Here is a 24,148-nt window from a genome sequence, read left to right as displayed (position 1 = left end):
TTGCCTACATCTTTGCCTCTATTCTTCAACTCTCTTTGACAAAGGTTGAAAACGTTACAAATTGTATCGATTAAAAGTGTTACTTGGTTAAAAACCAAAAACAATCTATATGCTCGAGCGTTGAGGCTAATCTTGATCTTTTTTTTGCCATTTTGATTTGCTCCTTAAATAGGCTTAATTACTGTTTTAACCCTTAGAACAAACGCTAACTCGATCTTACTTTACCCCTTAAAACAAAAATGTTCTCATTTAACCCCCATAATTTCTAAAAATTGCTGAAATTTTCTCACTTTACCACTTTTGTCCATTTATGTCCACAAATCATTAAGTATGTTAACGTGGTATGGGCATTTTTGTAATTAAAAACTTTAAAATTCAAATGAAATATAAATAACATATTTTAAATTTTTATAATTTTTTTGGTTAACAAACCTCCTTTTCCTTTTCCTTTTCCTTTTCCTTTTCTTTCTCTCCCCTTCAGCTCACCAGCTCTCACCTCCATCTTCCCTCTCTTCCCTCTTCGGTCACCCCTATCCCCAAAGCACCCAACCCAGCCCCGCCACCCCACTCCCCCTCCCCCTCTCGCTGCCCCCACCACGTCCCTCTTCACTTTCCTTCAATTTCAATAAATAAATAAATAAAACCCAATTGAATATGGTGGATTGAGCCCATCAAACAAAATTAGAATCGGGGGTTGCGTTTGATGATGATGATAATTAAGGCAAAGAGAGAGGCAGAGAATATAGAAGAGCTACAATTACTAAAATGCCCATACCATATCAGCACACTTACGGTTTTGTGAACGAAAGTGGTAAAGTGAGAAAGTTTAAGTAATTTTGGGGTTAAGTGAGAAAATTTTAATTTCATGAGGTAAATTGAGACCAAGCGTCCGTTTCGAGGGGTAAAACAATAATTAAGCCTTCAATTTATGTATGGTAAACTTAAGGGTGAGAAGACCATTGAAGCCCATGTTGAAAAAATTTATAGCAAAACCCCCACAAACACACATAGCCTAATTGAAGCTCCGAAATTGGGCCGACCTCCGCCTGCCATGAAAGCGTTTTAAACCCAAGTGACCGATAATGAAAGGAGAAAATTAAAGGAGTATGAGTGGTTGTTAGCCGATGCAAGTGAGTCTCACAATGCATTACAAGTTGACAATAACAAGTTGGCACAACTTATCATGTTATGATATGATTACTTGATTTTGCCTTGTGAATTCCTCATATCATTTTTTAAACATACTACGTACAAAATAACACATGTAACCAATAGTCACTCACGCACACACGAAGTCTTGCTAGCACTTGTCATGTTATCATTGATTAATTGATTTTGTCATCGTACCATATATTAGAACATGTGTACCATATTTTACATATGCAAGAAGAACATGGCAATTTTCAATTCGGGGTAACTAGAAATGAGATTGGAGAGAGAGAGTAGACAAACAACATGGCGCAGGCGCTAATAACCAGGTCTCTCTTTATTCCTACTCCACTTTGCTCTCCAATCGCATCAGCTTTGTTTACCCAAAGAAACAGAACAAAAACAAAAACGCATCAGCTTTTCTCTAGAGAAGAGAAGACCCAACTCACTGTGGCCCACTCCTGTTGTGGAGTAAGTGAAGAGTTGAGAAAGAAATTTGATTGGAGAAGCTCAAAAATGGTGATGTGGGTATTTGGGTATGGCTCTCTTATCTGGAAGGCTGGTTTTAACTACGATGAGCGCCTCGTCGGCTTCATCAAAGGCTATCGCCGTGTCTTCTACCAAGGTCTCTCTCTCTCTCTCTCTCTCTCTCTCTGTTTGTGACAGTGTGAGTTGATGAATTTTTCAATCTGTTCATGTTTTCTTTGGTGGGTTTGTTCCTGTTAGGCAGTACGGACCACAGAGGGACGCCTGAGTATCCAGGAAGAACAGTGACATTGGAACCTGCAGAGGGAGAAGTTTGTGTAAGTTTTTTCAACAACTTCAATACCCACATTCAGATTTTTGTCTATTTGGTCATTTTAATTTTCTATTAGTCTGCTGATCAATGATATGATCATAAAAATCAGAGCTTGTTTTACGTGTCTCCCTATATAATAGGATGCTGTAGTGATTTCATTATATGATTTTGAAATTATCAAATGAGTTTATTATTAATTTCTTTTGTTTTGTGAGTTTGTAGTGGGGAGTTGCCTACAGGATCTCAAATAAGGAAGATCAAGAAGTTGCTTTAACGGTAGAGTCTTATATCTTAACAAATTTATCTTGATTGTAATTGGGTTCTTGTGCTAGTTCATAATCTGTTGCTCTCTTTGTGCTGTGCGTGTGTGAATGTTCTTATGCTTTTGTGTGACTGCATTTACGTTAATAAAATTGTTCAAGATTCCAATGCTTTTTCGCTTTGCCTCTTCGTTCCAATTCACAGTATTTAGAAGTGAGGGAGAAGCAGTATGACAAGAAGGCTTATCTTGATTTCTTCACCGTAAGTCTAATAGATAGATATCCCTTTATGATCATTGGTGTGTCCTCTAGAATTTTTATCATTCTTGTCTGTTAACATACTGGAATTTATTTCAGGAGCCAAATGCTACAACTCCAGCTGTTTCAGATGTAATGGTGTAAGTAGCAAAAGTGACCAAGAACTTTCTGCATCTTCGTTCATGTTTTGTATTTGCATTTAATCCAACCAGATCAGAACTGACACTGTCGCTATGTAGATACATTGCCTCTCCAGACAAGAAACATAATGTGAACTATTTGGGCCCTGCATCCATTGAAGAGATTGCCAAGTATGTAAATTTCATCTGTTCATGCGCATTTCGATTGATGTAGCAGAAAATATCTATCAACCCTTACTTGATTAACTTTTGATTCTAAATACTCAAGGCGTAAATGGAACTAGGAGCATCTTGCCTCTATATTATGATGGCTTTTTATTTGAAGTCTGTTTTGTTGAAATTCTGGATTATCAGATAACATTAATATTTACTGTGACATGAAGATAGCTAATTAAGTAATTATCTGTATGGTTAAGTCCTTAATCAGTTTAAATCATAACAAAATATGGCATTGACCACACTGCATCCTTTCCCATATATCTGCAGACAAATTATTCAGGCTGAAGGCCCCTCAGGGCCTAATAGAGACTACCTGTTCCAACTTGAAGAGGCCCTTCTTCAATTTGGTAAGGTTATTTTGGTGCCCCAAAATTTATTTATTCAGTCATTTTAGTTTTGTATGCTACTCTTCATCAAAATAAGTCTGTCTTTCTTCGCTCGCCTTTTTTCCCCTCTAATTTTTCCTGCCACAGGATGCAAAGACGCTCATGTAATGGATCTTGCAAGTGAAGTGAGGCGCATCCTTTCAGAGAGGGAGCTGACTTCAACATGAAGCCATGAACAAAGAAGCGTATTGATTTCACAGGCCCTCCAGCAGAGCAATTATTCATATATGATTCTGTTAGGAAACTGATTTTTTGTGTAGCCTTTGTTGATTAATTCTGGATGGCACTGTGATATCCATCATCCTCAATTCCACATTTCTAAACTCTTGTTCATGTTGAATTGTTAGACGTGACAAGAGCCATCCAATTAGTAGAAACTGTTGAATGACAGTTAGCTTGAAGGGCTCCCATGGACCATGAGAATGACAGTTAGCTTGAAGGGTTCCCATGGACCATGAGAATGTGAACGTATTTCAATTCTATGTTGCCAAGGTTCACTACCCGTTTGAGTGTAAATTGACAGTTCGACAGTTCTATTCACAAATAGATTACTGGATATGAGTTTCACTTGACCTTCTGTATGTCAACTCGAACTGTATTGAACTGATTTACAGCCTCCAATCTCACCGTAAAAACCAATTTACAACCTGCCCAACATGGCCAATTGGGTCATTTGCTTCTAGGGTTTCTGATCCTAGCAACACTGTTAGATACAAATGTAAGTCCCAAGCAGGAGAAAAAGACCCTTTCCATTAGGGCTGGGCATCTAAACCGAAATACCGAAACCGTACCCGAACCATACCGTACCATACTGATTTCATACCATTTCATTTGACATGAGGAGATATTCGGTATGATACCGTATCGTACCATGGGATTATGGTATGGTAGCGGTACCAAGTATTTGGTACCGGTCAATACCGTACCGTACCGAAGTATAATTTTTATTTTTGAAGTGTTATGAAAACTAGAGAGAACTTGTTCTCATCAAGATAAGAACAAGAATCTGTATGTAAAAATAAACCAAGCATGCAACTTTTGCTTTGTTACTTTTTGAATAGTTTCCATTCTCAACTTTGTTAAAAATTGACTGAGCTTTGTTATTTGGTATGGAGCTGCATAGGACTCGAAGATTCTCCTTCACATACAAAATCTGCATTTATTTTTGTTAATTACATCATGAATTGGTGCCTGATGTTTTTATTAGTTGCTGCTCTGTTTTTATCCATCCCAATGGCCACCTGAGCTAAATTGGTTGCTGCTCTGTGAGGTTTTTATAAATTGGTGCATGTTGTGGTATATGCATGTGAAGCAGAAGCTTTATCTTGGGGTTTATTTTGATTTTTGTTAATTCTTTGTCATTAAAGTTTGGATTGTGTTTGTAATTTTGTAAGCTATAAGGCATAATTATCACTTATTTCGGTTTGTAAGCCATAAGGCATGAGTTTTAACCATTTGAATTTGGTTAATTTGGATATTGAATCTGTTGAGGGATATTGATCTGGTTGATTTGGATTTGGATATTGAATTTGTTGAATATTTGAATTTATATCTTAAGCATCACATATTTTGGTGAATGAATAGGTCGTTGAATATTGAATTGGTTCATTTTTGAGTTGTGTTATTTTGATACCGAAATGGTACCGTAACATACCGATACCGATTTGGTACAGTATGGTACTGTACCAACTTTGGCAAACTATAATCCCATACATAACCATACCGGTTTTAATTTCCGGTATCTGTAGCGGTACGAGCCCAATACCGTACCGTGCCCGCCCCTACTTTCCATGAACTCACTCTCTGATTTTGCATCAAGCCCCCTGCAGGCCTAGCAGTGTCCATGAGAAATTTATTAACTGGAAATGGTCAATCATTCCATTAGCAGGAGAATCAAAGCTAAAAGTAAATCAGACAGCTTGCATTTCACATTAACCCTGGTAACGATCAATATTCCAATTCAAATACAGTAAATAGAACATTACAGAAGTGTAAATAGCATCAAAAGGGGAACCAAGAAGTCAAATCCATATCACCACACGCAGATGAAGTTGTCAAACAAGCTTGTTTGATGCTCCTCAAGTACGATCCATCCAACTCCGAGAAAATATCTTTAGCAACTCCAGCAAGATGGATGGCTCTTTTAACCACCCGGGCACACCAATTTGCTGAGATAATAATCCCTACTTCTGTGTGCAAGGAGTTGTTTTGGTGGTAAGTCTAATTAAAATGGGGCCAGCAAACAAATTAATAAACATAGATACACAACTAATACCATTTTCCCGACAGCACAACTATTGATAGCTAATTTAACTGAAAGTTATCAGTGCCACTTCATCACTGCTATTTAGTCCCCCACCCTTAAGAAATATCACATAAAGCTATATTGATTCTACATTGTACAATAATAATTTAAAACTAAATCTCCTGTGCTAGTATTCTGCAAATCTGCTTATGCAGAATTTAATCACTGTCATCAGCATCATCTGCATAAATACAGGGAAGACTTGGTCAGAAACCCATGATGTTAGGTAAAGAAATGAACTCAAAGACTAACATATAATAGATCGACAGCACAGTACAACATATGCTAATCCCACCAAGATAAACATTTAAACTTGTATTTATGACTTTCCTATACAAGTTTAATCTGCCCGATGTAAGGAAAACAAGGTTAAAGTTTCCTCTTTTGCTAAAGTTTAAACTGCACAATGTAGTTCTTCTCTGCATGCGTAGTCTATAATCAATATATCCTACTCTGTAAGTGCGTAATGAATTGCATGGGTAACATTGCAGAAGCACCGTAAATTAGCAAATTCTCATCCTCATAGCCCTAGCTGTCATTTATTATAGGTAGCACATGACATTAATTTATGAACTTAACACTTACCCTCATCACTATGGTTGTTATCGCTATTACCATTGTCCCCGTCTTCAACCTCATTCTCTTCTTCGTCATTGTCATCATCCGTATCTTCAGAATCTTCAGAATCACTATCAACTGGTATTTTGGGCTTTGGCGGAGGTACAAAACTAGTTGTGGACCTTCTACGTGAACTAGTTACAATATTGCTCATGTCAATGCCTTCAAGTTCTTTTGCCCTTTCCTTTTTCTTTTTGACTTCTTTGATTTCTGAAATAAGAGGCCAGGAGATATCAATCTTTACAAGTATAAGCAAGTGAGGAAGTAGTAACAACCACAGTGAATCACAAGACCTAAGACCACAAAATTTCCCTTCCCATGATACATTTGAAGTTTTTTAGATGATATTGAATGCACTCATCATATTTCCTTGTCTACTCAAGAATCAATATACGCAAGTTGGTTATGCTATCAGTCCTTAACCCATTCAGAGCTCATCCTTATCCACAGAAACCGATGCCATCCATGGGGAATCGCATTACATGTGAAAGATGATAAGGACTAACCAAGGATTATGATTCATCCCTCTCAAAGACTTCAAGGAGCACTGTGTATCACAACACCCCTGTTAATCCCCTAACCCAAATTTCCAGATGAAAAGACCCCTAGGTAAGCTGCCGAACTTCAACAACTGAGAATTCCTTGCTGTACCATCTTGAATGTCTAAACTAGATCAACTCATATCCACAGTTTCCAAGGATCACCACCAAAGGCTACATTTCAATGCTCACCTTTCTCAGTGGGATGTGCAGATAATCCTTCTTTAGAGAGTATCTCCTCCAACTCCTTTATCAGGTGAGCTTCACGTTTGCTCTCAGGCACCTGCTTGACTTTCTTGTAAACTGAAGGGGCAACGCTGTATGACAGACATAAAAATCATAATGGTAACAATGACGAAGGTGAAAGTTTTATAAATAGAGAGTCAAAGATGAAAAACCTCATTCCACATGCTTTAATAACTGATCTTAGGTGCTCCACACGTTTCCCATATGCAGGTGTTGAAACTTCTTTCTTCTACAATTAGTTAAAACAGTAAGAATATATGAAAGATAAAACTTACTTTTAAGGTTCAGAAACATACTAAGTAATTACCTTGACAGGTTTTTCCGCAGATGACTGAGACCGATCATCTTCAGAGACATTTCCACTGTCTTCTGCATCACTTTTGTCCTCTGGTTCTGTTTCAGAAGGTTTGATGCGCTTCTTTCCAGAGATATTGGTCTCATTAGCCATTCTTTTCCGTTTCTTCAGATCATTAGAGTTCTGCATCTTTCCTTTTGGAACACTTTTTTTTCTAGGTTTTACTTCATCTTCTTCCTCAACACTTTCATTATCCGAAGAGCCAGAACTCTCATCGCTTCTGACCTTGGTAGATGCTTTTCTCTGAACACTCTTCTTAACTTTTTTTTTTACAGGCGCAGGTTCAGAAATTTCACGAGATTCTAAAACCTGAAAAACAAAATATATGCAGAAAAGGGCAACAGCAATGAATGTATGCACCACTTCCAGAATTTCATGATGCCTCAATAGAAACTTATCTCACCTTGTCTAATTGCTCATTGATAAACTTCTTACAGGGATCAAGAGTATATTTCCCAAGCTTAAGATCTTCCTCCAGAAGTCGGCGAAGTCCAGCCATAGTAATCTTCCTGCAGAGAGAGGGAGAGAGAGAGGGGATAAATTATGAGTACTTAATCAAATCATAATCACATGGAAAATTAACATCAAATACACAAATCAAATAGACACCAATGCAAATCAAAAGCAAAAAAGAGAAAGAACATGCATGAAGAATCAGTATACTAATGCAATAGAAAGCAATAACTGAAAATCAGTTCACAGAAAGAAGCAGCATACTCGGAATTAGCTTTGATATAAGAAACTCTTTTTCTAAGGGCTGACTTTATCACAGTCTCACTTGGAGCCTTTTTGCTTTTGGTGCTTTTAGTTTCCTCAGTTCCAGATTTGGCTGTTTTATTCCCTGCTAGAAGGCCCATTACCGGAGAGTCTTCCATTTTCTCCTCATCTTCTGAGCAAGTTTCCTTTACATCTTTATTCGACTTATACCCTTCAGGAGATTCTGCTGCTTCCCCTTTAATTAGACTTTTTTCATCAGCCTCCCAAGAACTCTTTGAGGTATTGTCATCACCAGCACCTTCTAAGCACTAGCATTTCAAATAGAATAAATGCAATGAAGAGATGACATGTTGGAACACAAGAAATATTTGGACTCTGATTAAAAAAAGTTACTAGACAATTAATAACAAAACAAATGAAATAACAGAAGAGGTATACAAACCACAACAAAAAGGAAAATAGCATTTCCAGAGCTCATGGGGACAGGTGGAGAAGCTGGATTCGGGGATGTCTCGAGACAGCCAATTTCTCTGTGATGATTAATGGAAGACCTAGGGGTAAATTTAGGGCCTCCAGGGGTTTGAGACAAGGTGACCCGCTCTCCCCTTTCCTGTTCACTTTGGTGATTGACGTGTTAAGCAGAATTATTGAGAAAGCTTAGGCTGCTGATCAGTTTCATGGACTTTTTCCGGGCTACGAGCTGGTGGAGGTATCCCATCTTCAGTTCGCCGACGATACCATTTTTTTCATAGAGGATAACGATGAGTACTGGAATAATCTCCTAAAGATTCTGGAATTGTTCTGTTTCGTTTCAGGTATGAAAATCAACAAATCGAAATGTTCTTTAGTTGGTATTAATCTTGACGATGGGCTGTTGATTGAGTTGGCAGGGGCTTGGGGCTGCGAAGTGGGGGCTTGGCCTATGACGTATTTGGGTCTTCCCCTAGGAGGGAACCCCAGAGCGATCAAGTTCTGGGATCCCGTTTTGGAAAAGGTGGAGAATAGATTACAAAAATGGAAGAGAGCCTGCTTATCCAAAGGGGGAAGACTCATGATGATTCAAGCAGTGTTGAGTAGTATTCCGATTTACTACTTGTCCCTTTTCAGGATTCCCATTGGAGTAGCCAATAGAATTAAGAAGCTTATGAGGGATTTCTTGTGGGAAGGTTTGGATGGGAAAAAAAACCACGCTGTGAGTTGGGCAGTTGTGGGTAAAACAAAATCCTTTGGAGGGTTAGGGGTGGGTTGTTGAAGGCTAGGAGTGCGGGTTTGTGGGCCAAATGGTTGTGGCAGTTTCCCAATGAACCTCACGCCCTTTGGCATAAAGTAATCAGAAGCATTTATGGAATGGATACAAATGGGTGGAATGCTAAACCCGAGATTCGAGGGTCTTACCGTAGCCCTTGGAGAGATATTTCTAGTGGCTATAATTTGTTCCTTCAAGGCTGTGTTTTCGTAGTAGGATGTGGAGTTAGGGTCAGATTTTGGGAGGACGATTGGAGCCAGGGTGGTGTTTTGAAAGAGGTGTTTCCAAGACTTTTCAATTTGTCCAGGAAGCAAAATCACAATATTTCCTCATTTGTGGACTCGGATGGGTTCCACCTCAGCTGGGATTTTGGTTTCAGGAGGAATCTCAATGAATTAGAGATTGCGGAGGTGGCTAGATGGTTGGACTTATTGGAGGGGGTGAGCTTGGTCACTTCCAGATTGGATAAGAGAAGATGGAAGCTAGACCCTTCCAGTCTATTCTCCTGTCATTTTCTTTGTTCTCATATTCAGAATGTTGGTGAAGGGGAGGTTTTCTCTCCTAACACTCAAATTTGGAAGGCCAAGACTCCTCCGAAAGTTAAGATTTTTGTGTGGCAAGAGGTGTTGGGAAAACTAAATACAGGTGATACATTACATAGACACTGCCCCTATATGTGCCTTAGCCCTCACTAGTGTGCTCTCTATTCTATAATAAGGTGGGGGAGAGTGTGGACCACCTCCTTCATTGCCCTTTCTCTCTAAAGTTGTGGGAGATGTTACTGAAGGAAGTTAACACTGTGTGGGTAATACCGAAAGGCTGTTTTGAACTTTTTTCCATCAAATTTGATGCTTTGGGAAGAGGAAAGAAAACTAAAATTCTTTGGGGCAGTATGATGCAGGTAGTGATCTGGAACCTTTGGCTGGAACGTAACAGGAGAATCTTCAAGGATTATAAGGGAGTGGGAGTGGGAGTGGTAGAGTTATGGGATAGAGTGAAGTTTTGGGCTTTGGGCTTCAACTTCCCTTGCCTTTAAGGATATATCCTATCCTACAATTATGCGCAATCTGCTAGCTGTAGTATCTTAAGGGGTTGTCTTTTGATTGGCTGTTTTATTTTTTGTGTTGCATGGCCTTGCATTTGTTTCACTGGCCATTGCTTCTTTCTTTTTGTCTGTGTTCTAAATGTCCTCCTTTTTTATCCTTTATAATTTCAAATACAAAATGTTTCTATTAAAAAAAAAAAATTTATTACCTCCACCAAGTGTTCCTTGACAAATCTTTTGTGCACATCCAATGCAAATGTCTCCAACCCCAAGTCTTTCTCTAACAATCTTCGGACGCCCTCAAAAGTCAAAGAACTGCATTTCAAAATAAAATTGTAATAAATAATCCAACCATAGACAGCTCTAACATGCTCAAGCCACCAATGATGGATTAACAAGAATGTTTAAATTAAATTCATCCATATCAATTTTATTGAACACAAATAACTGAACAAATTGCTAAATGCATTAATGACATAACCATTAACCATTTCAAGAAAACCTGATGTTTGGGTTATATGCAGACCTAAAAGAAGTAAGCAAACCCTAAATCCACAAGTTCATCTAACCTAAACGTACAAGCAGTTCAACTTCATTTTGAAGTTTCAAGGGAACTACATAGCTTCTTGAGCTTCCCTTTGAAACCATTTCAATCAAATTTACAATGAGGGAACCATTGCGATCAAGTGGCGATTGGGAAGAGGAATTTCGCAATGTGGTCATAGAAGTTGAGCACAAGGTAAGCAAGCGAATGAAGAACAGCAAGGGGTTACCCAAAAAATCAAACCTATTTCAATATTTGACACTACCCAGATTTAAAATAAGTAATAAATAACAATTAAAAAAACACTGCGAATTTGAATTCTTGGAACTCATTTTGGGGTTTCAACGGTTAGGGTTTCAATCTGATAAAGAAAGGCAATTATGAACCATACAAATTAGGTCAAAAAACATTAAAGAATTTGATAATCACTGCAGTGGGAAACAACTGGAACAACTCTTACAGTTGGATTACGATGTTGGCGGATTGTCGTATGTTGGTAGGCAGATGAAGTAATTGACTGTGTTTGAGTTGCTTTCTCGGTTGTAAACAAAATAATTTTGCTTTGTGTAGTTTTTTAAGAGAATGATTAAATATGTCAGTGTAAGGTGTGCTTCACTTTGCCCAAATGCAGAGTTTGCCTCTCACCGGTGACTTGTTTTTCTATGACCCAAATAAAGCATAGAGCGTGTAGAACACTCTGAAGCTTCAAAACCCTAAACAAAACAACTGAACATACAGGCACTATGAACACAAAACACATTGCAAACAGCACCAAACACTTGCATCCACACACTGGCTCTTAATCAAATCAATAACATGCATAATTAAAAACTAAAAACATACATACAAGCTTGCAGTAGAAAGAAAACCAATCCTAAAGAGTTCTCATAAACACATTTCTCGAATAAACAAATAAAAATCAGTAATATTTATTTTCACTAAATTTATTCAAAAAGAAAACAAATTCAAAGAGAGAGAGAGAGAGAGAGAGAGAGAGAGAGAGAGATAGAGAGAGAGACTACTCGGATTGTTCTTTGAAGTAAGGGACGCGTGAGCGCATAACATCCTTAATCTGGGACTGGATATCGTGCGCCTCCTGCTTCACTTGTTTCACAGGGCTCTCGCTATCTTGCGCGTCCTCCGCCATTCTACTACAAACTCCGTCTCTCTCCCTCTGTATCTGTGTCTCAGAAGAAGAGCTTCCTCTCTCTCTCTCCGTGCTTTAAAAACGTGCGAGTAGAGGGCCAAAGGAGCAAAGGAAGGGGAAGAGTGAGGAGTTTGTGTACCGTGTATATGCTGACACCGCAATACGGTACTTCAGTTATGCGTAATGAAAAGCAAATATACACGACGCCGTATAACGCAAATAATTGAAAGAAAGAGTTAAAATATCTTTTCAGCCACTGGATTTTACACGAAACTGTAATTTGGTCCCTGAGAAAAAAATTAATCCAAATGGAAAAAAGCATTGAGGTGAAATTCTAAGTTTACCCTTTTCCTCCAAAATCCAGCGAAGACCCGCCCGGTTGCGTTTACCTTCCTCTGATATAACGCGAACCCAAACCGGCGACCCCCAAAACTCAATTTTGTGAGAAGTAGCGATGGGAGGACATGGAGCTATAGAGGTGGCCAAGACGGTCATGGAGGTTGCTGACGTGGCATGGACCGCCATGGAATGCGGCCACCACCACCTTCACCATGACGCCGACCACAAGGACCACGAGGGAGCGAAGTGCGTGGTGTCTGACGAAGAATTGGAGGCTCTGCGAGAGGAGAATCGGCGACTGAGAAACTCGCTGGAGCAGAATCTCAAGCTCCTCGAAAACCTATCCGAATCGCCTTCTTTGTTGAACGATTGTCCTCCCGATGTAAGCAAATTTTGGGTCGATTCAATTCGATGCCCTTTTGATCAATTTGTGTAAAGATTTCAAATTTTGATGTAAAAACTAAAATGGTTATGTTTGGGATTTTTCGTATTCAGTTGTATGCTCGCTTAGTAGCTACTGTGGATTCGAACGACTTCTTGACGCGAATCAGAGCTCTAAAGCAGGAATCTGAAAATCAGTTTCCTTTCAAGGTGGCCTCAGGTATTTGAATTGTTTCAATTTTGCCCTTATAACCATTAAAGCATTGAGCTTTGTTTATAATCCATGTTTGGGTTTTAGGAAGTGATTTGGAGGCAGCTGAAATTCTCATCAATGTTGACCATGAAGAACCCAGTTGGTGGGTTTGGGTCACGGAAGATATGCTTCCGGGTAAAGTTGAGGAAAGGAGTGGAATTGACAATGAAAGCTATGTTCTTGTTAGTGAGGAGCATGTGGTGGATGGGATTGCCAATTTTATGGCTAAGTGTATTGTGTCAAACCCTAAAGCTCGGGTACCCATCCACTCAAAGCTTTTTGCTTTTGCTATTTAAATTGTTTCATTTTGGTCTCATATAATTTTGCTTCCTTGGAATTGCAGAATTTGACACCAGAGGAGCTGCAGAAAAGTAAGTTTTTTGGACACCTTTCTGAATTGACTGTCTCTCTGCTTGCAACTTCTTAACCCCAAACTGTTAATAGGTTATGTGACTTGATATCTTTCTATGGGATAGAAATGTTTCTACATGATCGACAACCTATTTTGTAAACTATACTTTTGGTAGTAGATATTAAAAACCGATTGCCAATATTTTTATGTTTGCTACCCATTGTGATTATTGCCTAGACTATCTTATGCTTGGATAAGATGTATGAACCGAGTAAATGGAATTTAACTTCTGTTGTTTCTTTCCTTCTAGAAATTTGGTATCTCTAATCTAATGTTGGGAAAGCTTGGAAACTAGATATTCATTTCTATGTCTGATATCTGCAATTATGATTATTCTTGGGCATGACTTTGAAGATTCAGTGTCTTCCTCTATGATTTAGTGGGCAGAAGAGAATGACTCTATCTAAACCCATACTTGTGAATCTATAATTTGCAGTTGTAGCAAAAGCGATGGGTGGTGTCAGCAAATTGGAGAAGGTGTTAGGTATTTGGCATGCTGGGAAGTTGTTCTATGCCCTGTCCACCTGGGGACTAGCTCTAACCGGGTGAGCATTTCTTGCCATACTTAATATTGTGTTAGCATGCTCTAAGGAATGTTTGCCACGATTATCTGCTATCCTCTGGCCATAAAATGCCATACAAATGGGTGTATCCTACGCTGCTCCCGCCAATTGGTATCCAAGAGATAGCATGTACATTTGCCTGGAATATTTCGTATGACATGTTTTGTCAAAGTAGGAAAAGACATTTTTAGATTAGGTTGTATCCCATTTCCTACTTTCTTGTAAATGGCCTCGACAAGACTTAATATTATCACATTGGGTTGTGTTGCAGATTGTATAGGAGCCGTGCCATATTGAAATTTGCTGCAATGGGGGTGCATACAACAAGCAAAGTGATTATGAGGGCAATGTGAGGATTTATGCCCCACCGCTGCAAAAGAAAATCTCAAATTGTAACTGTACACTAGTGTGGCTGGCTTCTTCTAAGAATTTCCATTTGGTGTAAATAATTGTAAATAGTGCTTGTTCTTGCGTGTGCGCCATGATTTCAGTGACTGATCTATTGAATTGAACCATTGATTGATTATAAAGTATCGTTTCTAAATGCTGCAATTGCGAGAAATGAAAAGAACAAAAGTCGAATTTGCCACCAAAGCACAAAAACGGATGCAATCAGTATAATCAGATAAATGCGGTAACTGTGTATAAATGCAAATCTGTAATTCTTTTTCATGTGGTGTGCTCACAACATGCATACATGTAATTTCTTTATATTATGTTTTACCATCTAATAACCATCCGGGATAACCGCCACTCTCTACTTTCTAAACACGAGATCAGATACAAGAAATCATAAATGGGCCTATGAGCTCGCCTTAGTTGTATAATCAGCCAGCTAGACTTCTTTTTACCTCCGCAAAATTGTTGGCATCTTGAAACACACCCAGTGATATGCGCTTCGATTGAGCTATGGTGCCAAAATTCTACGAGGAGAGGCACACATGTATCACTGCAAACCTGGTTCCCAGACAGCCCTCATAGAACTCACTGCCAGTAAATGGGAACAAAAACAATTTAGTAGTACACTAACATTGAACGGTCAAATATGATATGGAAGAGCACAAACTAAAAATACCACAGTATGCCTTCAGAGAACTAACATTATGTCTCTGGAGTTTTTCTTTTCTTGTTGGATGTTGAGTTAACATCTGACTGAGCTTGACCAAATACTGACCTGCATCAATCAAGAGAGGTAAGAAATGATGGTGGTAAAAGAATCTCCAGATCCCAGTAAATCTTGCTTCTTAACAAAACAATGAATTTCTGACTATGCAAGAGAAAGTTTTGTAGCATTGATTGTCAACCATGGCATGGTGTAGTGTTTGTTTCTCATTCAAAAAAATGTAGTGACTTATTTCTTTTCCTCCATATCTACCAAGCTTATTTGAAAGAAAAACCAATGAAATGAATAATTATCTTTCAATTAAAAGTAATAATTATTACTTAAGTTTCATTGCCTTAGTGTTTTGCCAGAAGAAGTTTCACAATGTCTCTCTGAAAATTTTTAATTATTTAACATTTATAGGATTAACTGAAAATATTACGTAAATAATATTTGTGGGTATCTACAACTAGTTTTCTAACTAAACAAGAAACGTGGTAGCTGTAATATTTTTGTATCATCATGATATGATCTCTGATTTTCAGGGCAATCAAAGGTCACCACTGTCTTCAAAGACAAGCATATCAAAAACTAAAGACAGCAGAGGAAAATTGGCTCGACTAATTTACTTTTAATAATGTAGTCTGCATATAGAGGAGGTAACTTACCCACAAGTTGAACATTTCTTGTGATGCTTACAAAATATGGACAAGCACACAGAACAAATGTAGCCCATGTCTATTGTCTTCTTATGGCAAAAACACCTGCAAAATTCAAGAAATCAAAAGATAAGACAATACACAGAATATGTAGGCCCGAAAATTGTTATTTTCTTCTGTCCTTTTTTTCCTGGTTTCACATTAATCCAAGCACTATATGTAGACTTTCGACCCAAAAAAAAGCACTATATGTAGACTCAAATCATTTACTTAACATGACTGCCACTAAAAATAAGTAGATGAAAAATTATCTACGAAAGAATTAGAGATAGTAACACCACTAGGTCAACTCAACTATTACCAAATATCTAACCAAATGTCCTAATGGAGCTCAGGAAAGTAGGGAACCCCACCTGATGCAAACCCTCGTTCAAAAAGTTATACAGATTGACCCCAAAAAATACACATCCAAACAATTAATTCCAATCAAGATTTTGATCTTTGTAAAATACATGAGTTTTAAAAGGAACAGCCTAGAAACCTGGATTGTACTTAATTCAAGATTTTTCTATTTTTTACGAAATGTGATATATCATACAGGGCCTCTCTCATTTCCTGTAAATCATGCTTGAAGTAGCTCAGTAGAAAGGAGCCTCTCACCCATTATAATATTATCAAATTTTAGATACACCCTTCCTCTTTGCTCCCAGAAATAGGCATTAAATCTTAAAAGTGATACTGAATCTTACAGAAAACCTCTTTTCTTCTTTTCTAATAAAAAATCCAATATGAAGACAAATAATTTGATGACTGTAAAAAGTTTACTTACGAGGCACGAAAATCCACACCAAGAGACTTAGGAAGCTGTAAAAAGGCTCGAGAATGCAAATCAGTTGCAAAAACTGTCTGCATATTAATTAAATTATTGCATTAGCCTCTAGAAGTTGAAACAAAAAGGAAAAGTCTTGTGAATAATACCAAATGGAAAATAGTGACCCCCCAATCAATTTTCTTTAGCCAAACACCACGTACTGAAACAAACAAGTAAAATCACAAGGCTAAGATGTTTCCACATCAACCAGTTTAAGTTCTTAACGTACCGAGAGATATTGGAACAGCCCATTCGGTTGTTGGGGCTTCAGATACACACCACCAGTAATGTATGAAGCCTGTTACTCATCCATCAGAAGCATTTTAGTACAGCAAACATAAGAATAAAGATAATAACACTTATCAAATTCTACAAAAAAATAACCATCACAAAGATGCTCTAAAGACAAGCTACCTGCTGTAGGAAGGCAGAGTTGCTAGAGCCCATATAGCAAGAATCTATAGGAACCTGAAGTGGAAGAAAATCAATGACACATTTGACGTTCGTGAACCAAATGTTGCTAGTAACAGAGAACAGTTTGGAAAGTAGATAAGCAATAACAAAATCATAACTTTTAAGGCAAAGTTTGGATTTCTGGAAAGTAGAACAAAGTAAGTATTTACTTGATTCAAATGAACTGCCTAATGATGAGAGAGAGAGAGAGAGAGAGAGAGTGGGAGGCAAGGCCAGAGGGTTATTTGTCCAAATAGCTACAGATCATTGTTGTTGCCCTCCAAACAGGAGAGCAAATTTGGATTTCAAATCAATTGATTGTATACGATCATCTTTTAGAAGCAAATACAAAGAGCATATACAGCACTAAGTTACATCTCTGCTTTAGTGGTAAATTAAGAATGGCCACTTAATACTTGTTTCATTTTCAGAAAATTTATCAAAAGGGCTGTAAGAGGCAAATCACTTGTACTAAAAAGTACCAAAATAAATGCCAAGAGTCTAAGAAAGTATAAGTTTTCAAGTGGAAAACAGAAAGTTCCTAAAGGTCTGTACCGCACACAGAGATCACAAAAATAAACCAACTCCAAACATCATCACTAGAAGGACGCATTTGACAGTGAAGAATAGTATACCCAAAAAAACAAATAAAAAATTATATGCTTTTGAGGAACAGGAAAAGGATCAACTGCATACCATAGACCGTTGTGCAGAAAATATGGCATTCATGATTGCAACATATCTGAAAGGACATTAAAAGAAACTTCTGTAAGAGTTTTGGTGGGAAAGAACACAAAAAATGCAAAATACCAGAAATAACTTACTGTTCAGGTCCATCCGATGATCCCTGCAAGCATAAAATCTGCATGCCATATATTAGTAACACTACTTAAAAGCTAATCCATTTGTGAAAGGAATTTAAGGTATAATAAAAATATATATACACTGCCACATACATCCATTTTACAAGCCAAAATGATAGTGTGATGAGTTCGGTGACTACGATGTCAAACACTGGATACTAAGAAACTGTTTCATCTTATCAGAATCATCAACATCTCACTAAGGATACTCTAATGTATTGATAGAAATAACCAAAAATATAGAGGATTTGATATCTTTGAAGGGAACAGTGAAGATTGTCTCACAATACGGTTCTAATATCTAGAGAATAGGTACATGCTTTCAATAGCCACCATCTAACAAGAATTTCATTTAATCCACGTCTTGCAATTATATTGATCATTTGCACTTAATGTGCTTAGAGAATTGCATTTAGCCCGTGCTTTGGTTATTAACAGCTTCACTTGCAAGTATGTTGATCATCTGCACCTACCTGTGTTTTCGAAGGCATTAAATAGAACTCCTTTATATTGCAGAACTATTTTGGGTAGGAAAAAAGATGAATTATCGTGCATCAGCTAGGACATAAGTTCACTAAAACTACAATGAACAAGCTACAGAGAAGTACACATCAAATTGATTGGTCATAAAATGTCTTAACAAGGCCAAATGTAAGAAATACAGCAAAGCAGTTACAATACATGATCAATGTTTAGTACCAACCAGATTATAATGCAAGTCATCCAAGAAAAATAAAACAATTACATTTCATAGTCCGATAATACATTTGAGAATTATCTAACGATGCACCATTGACCAGCCAAAGAAACTTCTGTATAGTTTATACACAAACTACTATGATACTCACCCGGGGTTGAGGATGAAGCGGTCCAGATCGAAAAACTCTCTGTATATCTACCCATCAAATATAGGTCAACAAAGTTTGCGTGGATGCACTTAAATGTTCCCACAAAATAAAATAGCTCAGTTATTATGTACTAGCTCCAACACAATTCCTATATCTGCAATAAGCATTGCCACGGGACCAGCATTCTAAAATAAGAAATCTACTTAAATACTCAGTGCATTCTCAAATGCCATTAGCACACAATGGGGTTTTTTTCAATTAGATACCCAAGAACCCAAAATTAAAACAAGCATTGGCATAAAGGATACAACAAAGAGCCATTGATAAGGACCCAGATAGCAGCGAAGAAGCAATCCCTTCTCTCAAGCCTTCTTTGATCAATTGCTCGTCTTTGATCACAAATTCCTCCAGCTTCTGCAACAAGTTAACGCACCGTGCAGGCATTCTTCCATTATCAGAACCCTGGTTCGTGGAGGTAGAAGAATCGTAGATGTAACTGCAGGAATTGTATCCCGTAGCAATAACCACAACTTGGTTGAGTTGATTGAGTAGTAAAATCGAGTTCAAAAATGTAAGCACCTGTAAAACAATCGGAAGGATTGAAAATATACTTAGCCTGATTTAATAATGGGGAAATTAAATTCGCTTAAAAAGAATGAAACTTTGACGTTCTTCTGCGAAACCCAACAGGGGATTAGGGTTTAGTAGTGAAAGGGTGAGATTACATGGGAGAGAAACATGGAGAACGGGAGGGAAGATGAGCTCCAGAAGAAAGGGTTCGTGTCGAGCAAAACCATCAGAAGGCTAACATCATCTACAACAACACAATCAAACGCTTAAATGCTAACAATGGAATGTGCCTCTGTGAAGATTGAGAGAGAGAGAGAGAGAGAGAGAGAGAGAGACCAGCATAGAGCTTTGAAGGAGCAGAAGCCATAGCTGAGGTGCGTGCGTTTCTACGCTCTCTGATGTGCACTGACTGATCACTGATACACTGATGCTATGTTATGTTATTGGTTAAATCCTCGCGCCGGAACTTTGGGCCTCGGCGATTGGGAATTTACTCAAACGACAACGCTTTCAATCTCAAGCTGAATGTCGCATTTGTGCGTGAGAAATTATATTTAGGATTTTGTTTATTATTTTAGTTCAAAATCACATTTAGGAGTTGTATAATTTCTTTTTTTGGTTTAATTACTATTTTGCCTCTTATTCTACGGTTTCTCATTTATGTAAATTCGGACTTATCAACCGCACCTGCTCCCTTTTCTCCTTGTTGACAACCAACTGCAAGGAAGCTAAGGGGGGGGAGGTGGCCACTGCCCCTCCTCCCCTCCGCCAATCTCCTCTTCTCCTTCCCTTCTCCTCCCCAGATAGTCTAGATCTATTTTGGATCTAGGTGTGTTTGTCTGTTTGTTTTGTTTGGTTGTTTACGCAATGTTCAAGGTGATTGGTGTTGTCTTTTTCTTGGCAGCGGCGACAGTAGTGATGCTAGATTGTGTCTCTCATTAGGAGAGTTGTGATTAGACCCGGCAATATTGCACACGACCCGTTAACACGACACGAATTCGCACGAAATTATCAGTATTTGGGTTGAGCTTATTGGGTCGGGTTGAAAACGGGTGAACCCGTTAGCCACCCGTTAAGCTAACGGGTCGTTTCGGGTCGAAAACGGGTTAACCCGTTACCACCCGTTAAGAAGGTTAATTTTGTAAAATATTTTTCTTTTCTTTTCTTCTTCCCCTTTTCTTTCTTCTTTCCGTGTCTTTTTCTTCTTCCCTTTTTGTCTTTTTCTTCTTTCCCCTTTTCCTTTTCTTCTTCCTCTCGTTCTTCTCTTCTGCTCTGTTCTTCTCTTTTTCTCTTCTGCTATCTTTTTGTCAAGATTCTCTTCTGCTCTTCTTCTCTCCACTCAATAGACTCCGCCAACCCAACCACCAGGGATGACTTCGCCAACCCAGCCACCAGGGATCAAGGAGGAGGTATCTAGGTCGGTCCACAGAGGGTGATTGATTCTAGAGTTGTTGGTTTTGGTTCTCTCAGTTAATTTTGAATTTTCTTTCTTCCTCAATTTATTTAGTTGTTGAGTTTTTAAGATATCTGTGAGAGAGAGATATATACTGTTTTGGGGTGAGAGGACTGAAATGAAGAGGGAAAGAGGGAAGAAAAGTTAGGGTTGGGGTTTGGGGGAAAAAAGACAGAGAAGGCGTGTTGGTAGAGAAGCTGTGATAGTTTTTTTTTTTTTTTTTTTTTTTTTTTCTGGTTTATTCTTAACGGGTTAACGGGTCGTGTCGGATATTCGCGAATTGTAACGGGTCGTGTTTGGGTCTAGTATTTGTCACCCGTTAACTTAACGGGTCGTGTTCGTGTCAACCCGTTAAGAAAACGGGTTAACCCGTTAACGACCCGGAACCCGTTAAAACGACCCGTTTGCCAGCTCTAGTTGTGATACCTGGTGGCTAATGTTTTGTCTCTGTTTTAACGGCGGCAGCAGCAGTGACGCTAGTGGTAGTTGTTGGGATGTGGTGCTCTTCTCTACTCTACGCCGACCGAAGAACTATGCTTGGTCATATGAGGTTTTCTTTGTCAGGTTCTGAGTTGAAGTGGAGTGCTTCTCAGGGGTCTTTTTACTGTCATTTCTGTGTTCCTCCTCTGTGTTTTCTCCCGATTTCCGCTATGGTATGTTTTACAGTTTGTGTGGGTGTCAAAAGACTATGATTTTGCTCATAGAAGGCTTCTTTTGACAGTTGGGATGTTCTGCGGTCCTCTCCTGTAGGTTTACTATTTTGGGTTTTTGCGGTCCTCTCATATGGGTCTACTATGTTGGTCTCTAGTTGCGATTCTTGTTAGAGGTCTTTGTGTTAGTTTTCGTTTTTGACTTGTTCTATTATTGTAATGGTCCAAAGTGACCTGAATTTGACTATCTTGTTAGTCCATGACATGTGTGGTACTCTTTCCTCCCATGGGGTTTGTCTCATGAGGTTGTCATAGGAAGGTTTTAACGAGGCCACTGTACCATGTCACCCTTTGTACGTTAGTGGTTTTATGAATGAATTCTCCTTCTAAAAAAAAAAAAATATTTCACACTTATCCAAACGCATCTCACATCGTCAAATTAGTACATTCTCCCCTTATTGTGGTAGCTTAGATCTTTGAACTAAGGCTTATTTGTAGCAATGGTCCCTCAACTATACTCAGAGTTACATTTTGGTCACTCAACTCCAAAAATAGTTACAAAGGTCACTCAATTAGGTGTTGTGTTGCACCATTAGTCCCTACCGTAAAATCTATGACTTTTTTTGTTTAAAATGATGACGTGGCAAGCATGTCACAAATTATTGAAGGGCAAATGTGACTTTTCAGTTAATTAAAACGAATCTTCTGCTTTTGAAGAGAACGACACTTACAAAAATGGTAGTTTGAGCAAAAGGAAAAATCGCAAAGGTAGAGAATCTAGGGTTTTCAAATCGAGAGGTATTTAACTTCAATTTTTTGGGGATTTTGGAACATTATCTCAGCATTATTCTTTAATGGACTAAGTAGCGAAGGATTTTGAGTTAAAATAGTGATTAAGTACAAATCTAGGGTTTCAGTTTCGTGAAAATCATAGAGAAAAGTGTTGGGTCTGTTGCAATAAGAACTACATATCGGTTACATTTCCACCTAATTGATCATAAGCTTTTCAGAGTTTCCACCTGGAAATGTCAACCAATTGCTCAAGATACAGAGCATCATCATAATCACCAAAAACCCAAGACCCAAAGACATAAATGAAACCCCCCAAATCCGATTCTCTCTTGGTTGTTGGCCCATTCTTTTCTCTTCCAACAGTCTTTTCTGCTTGCCTAATTATCCAACTTTGTACTCCAATTCCTTTTTTTTTTTCTTTCTCCACCATTTTCAGCTTATCTTCCACTTTTTTCTTCTGTTCTTCTATCAACTTTAGGTCCTCTTCCATTACTCTGATTATTCTAAGCAACCCAGGAATTAGTTCTTTTCCTCTTGCACAAGTCGTTGCGTCCAACCACTCCCAATGATGCCCATTTCCTCAGTTTCTTTGCAAAGTACGTTTTCTCACATCAAAGCTAAACCCATCAAGCAACAAAATAAAATTTCACAAATTAACTTACTCGACTCATCTCACAAGCCTCAAATCTTCTCCTAGGATTTAAATTAGTCCATGAAGTTCAGGTTTTGATATATCCCTCGCACCAGCATAGCTTCCTTGCACTAGGGCTCTGATTTGTTATGAAGAAGAAATATGCGACATCTTTGCACATGCCTTGTGTGAGCTTAACCAGATTTCCTTTGAATTTCCAAAAATTTCAACACTTTGCGCATGCATTGTGCTACATCTAGTGTTGTTTATGTGCATTTCATCGAATATAAATGGGAATTGGGGATTTTCTTTGGCGCCAGATTTGAAATTTTTCGAGGGGAAGTTACTTTAGATGGGAGGTTGGAAATTGTAGACTTGAAAAGACAAATTTGCCCATGAAATTGACACCACGTTAGAGATACTTGACAGTATGGACTAATGGTACAACACAACACCTAATGGAGCGACCTCTATAACTATTTTTGGAGTTTAGTGACCAAAATGTAACTCCGAGTATAATTAAGGGACCATTGCTACAAATAAGCCTTGAACTAATAACCATTCTAAAAATTCCTACTAGTTGTAGCTTTGGTGACTTGCTCACCACCATTTTATGTGGTTACTAATTTATCTTTGGTGGTTGTTGGCTTACTTTGGTGGCGCAGCTTGTGGTTGTTGGATTGTGTGGCACATATTTGTTATTTTGTGTTAGGGTTTCCTAATGTTGTATTTTTTTTTGTGGGCTTTTGCCATTTGTGGGCCTTTTTCGTTATGTGGCCTTTTGCCTTTATGTATGCTTAATGCCTTTATGTGTTCTTTATGCATTTTGTTAGTTTTTTTTTATTGTAGTGGGTTCTATGTCTATTTGTGTTGCATTTAGTGTGAACTCAATTATTTGAGTTCATTTTGAGGTAATTTGGCTTTGACCTTCTATTTAATAAAACTCGATTCCAACAAAAAAAAATAATTAAGAAACACACTTATGCTAGGATGACTTGAATCTAACTTTACTCCTAAAACTCAATTTGTCTTATTTAACTCACTCAATTATATATAAACAAAAACAAAAACTCTTTGAATTTTATCATCAAGTCTCATTTTGTCATTTTCGTTAATTATGTTAAGCGATTCGTTAAGCTAGTCGCGTAACATAGGTAGACCTTATTTTTTGTATATCTGTAAACCAACTTTCCGTGGATAACAAACTTATTTTAAAAAATGCTAAAGCAAATTATAAATTGCATTTTAAAATGAAAAATAAGACAAACTCAAAACAAATGAAACCGACATAGTAGGATATGCATCGATAGTCCTTAACAGCTTAGGAAAGACAAG

The 24,148-nt window shown here is 38.0% G+C and overlaps 4 protein-coding genes across 5 annotated transcripts; 2 read left to right on the top strand and 2 right to left on the bottom strand.

Moving 5' to 3' along the window:
- Positions 1-1,383: 1,383 nt before the first annotated feature.
- On the top strand, positions 1,384-3,783 carry LOC110750525 (ChaC-like family protein). The gene is made up of 8 exons (XM_021950861.2): positions 1,384-1,774; positions 1,876-1,952; positions 2,171-2,224; positions 2,414-2,470; positions 2,566-2,606; positions 2,706-2,777; positions 3,093-3,172; positions 3,299-3,783. Exons 1-8 carry the CDS (start codon positions 1,456-1,458, stop codon positions 3,376-3,378), a joined length of 780 nt encoding a protein of 259 aa, XP_021806553.1. The 5' UTR covers positions 1,384-1,455; the 3' UTR covers positions 3,379-3,783.
- A 1,328-nt stretch (positions 3,784-5,111) lies between these two features.
- LOC110750612 (uncharacterized) lies at positions 5,112-12,102 on the bottom strand. Its single transcript, XM_021950969.2, has 9 exons — positions 11,849-12,102; positions 10,492-10,597; positions 7,992-8,299; positions 7,678-7,783; positions 7,227-7,583; positions 7,072-7,148; positions 6,866-6,990; positions 6,102-6,344; positions 5,112-5,697 (listed from the first exon to the last, which is right to left on the bottom strand). Exons 1-9 carry the CDS (start codon positions 11,971-11,973, stop codon positions 5,675-5,677), a joined length of 1,470 nt encoding a protein of 489 aa, XP_021806661.2. The 5' UTR covers positions 11,974-12,102; the 3' UTR covers positions 5,112-5,674.
- A 236-nt stretch (positions 12,103-12,338) lies between these two features.
- On the top strand, positions 12,339-14,465 carry LOC110750615 (elongation factor). The gene is made up of 6 exons (XM_021950972.2): positions 12,339-12,694; positions 12,808-12,913; positions 12,992-13,203; positions 13,290-13,317; positions 13,795-13,903; positions 14,193-14,465. Exons 1-6 carry the CDS (start codon positions 12,428-12,430, stop codon positions 14,272-14,274), a joined length of 804 nt encoding a protein of 267 aa, XP_021806664.1. The 5' UTR covers positions 12,339-12,427; the 3' UTR covers positions 14,275-14,465.
- A 54-nt stretch (positions 14,466-14,519) lies between these two features.
- Positions 14,520-19,840, bottom strand: LOC110750614 (basal transcription factor complex subunit-like protein). 2 transcript variants are annotated; one of them, XM_021950971.2, is made up of 12 exons: positions 19,624-19,840; positions 19,443-19,531; positions 19,026-19,296; positions 18,718-18,764; positions 17,831-17,868; positions 17,703-17,748; positions 16,968-17,021; positions 16,783-16,851; positions 16,512-16,588; positions 15,692-15,787; positions 14,997-15,095; positions 14,520-14,908 (listed from the first exon to the last, which is right to left on the bottom strand). In XM_021950971.2, exons 1-11 carry the CDS (start codon positions 19,652-19,654, stop codon positions 15,023-15,025), a joined length of 891 nt encoding a protein of 296 aa, XP_021806663.1. In that variant the 5' UTR covers positions 19,655-19,840; the 3' UTR covers positions 14,520-14,908; positions 14,997-15,022. The 2 variants fall into 2 exon arrangements, with proteins under 2 accessions (XP_021806663.1, XP_021806662.1); XM_021950970.2 differs by having other exon boundaries at positions 15,022-15,095; positions 19,624-19,838.
- Positions 19,841-24,148: the final 4,308 nt, after the last annotated feature.

This window comes from Prunus avium, chromosome 1 (assembly GCF_965620075.1).
Source record: "Prunus avium chromosome 1, drPruAviu1.hap1.1, whole genome shotgun sequence".
Lineage (NCBI taxonomy): Eukaryota > Viridiplantae > Streptophyta > Magnoliopsida > Rosales > Rosaceae > Prunus > Prunus avium.
The sequence above is the reverse complement of the archived record's forward strand: the minus strand, read 5'-3'. Positions and strand labels throughout refer to the sequence as shown.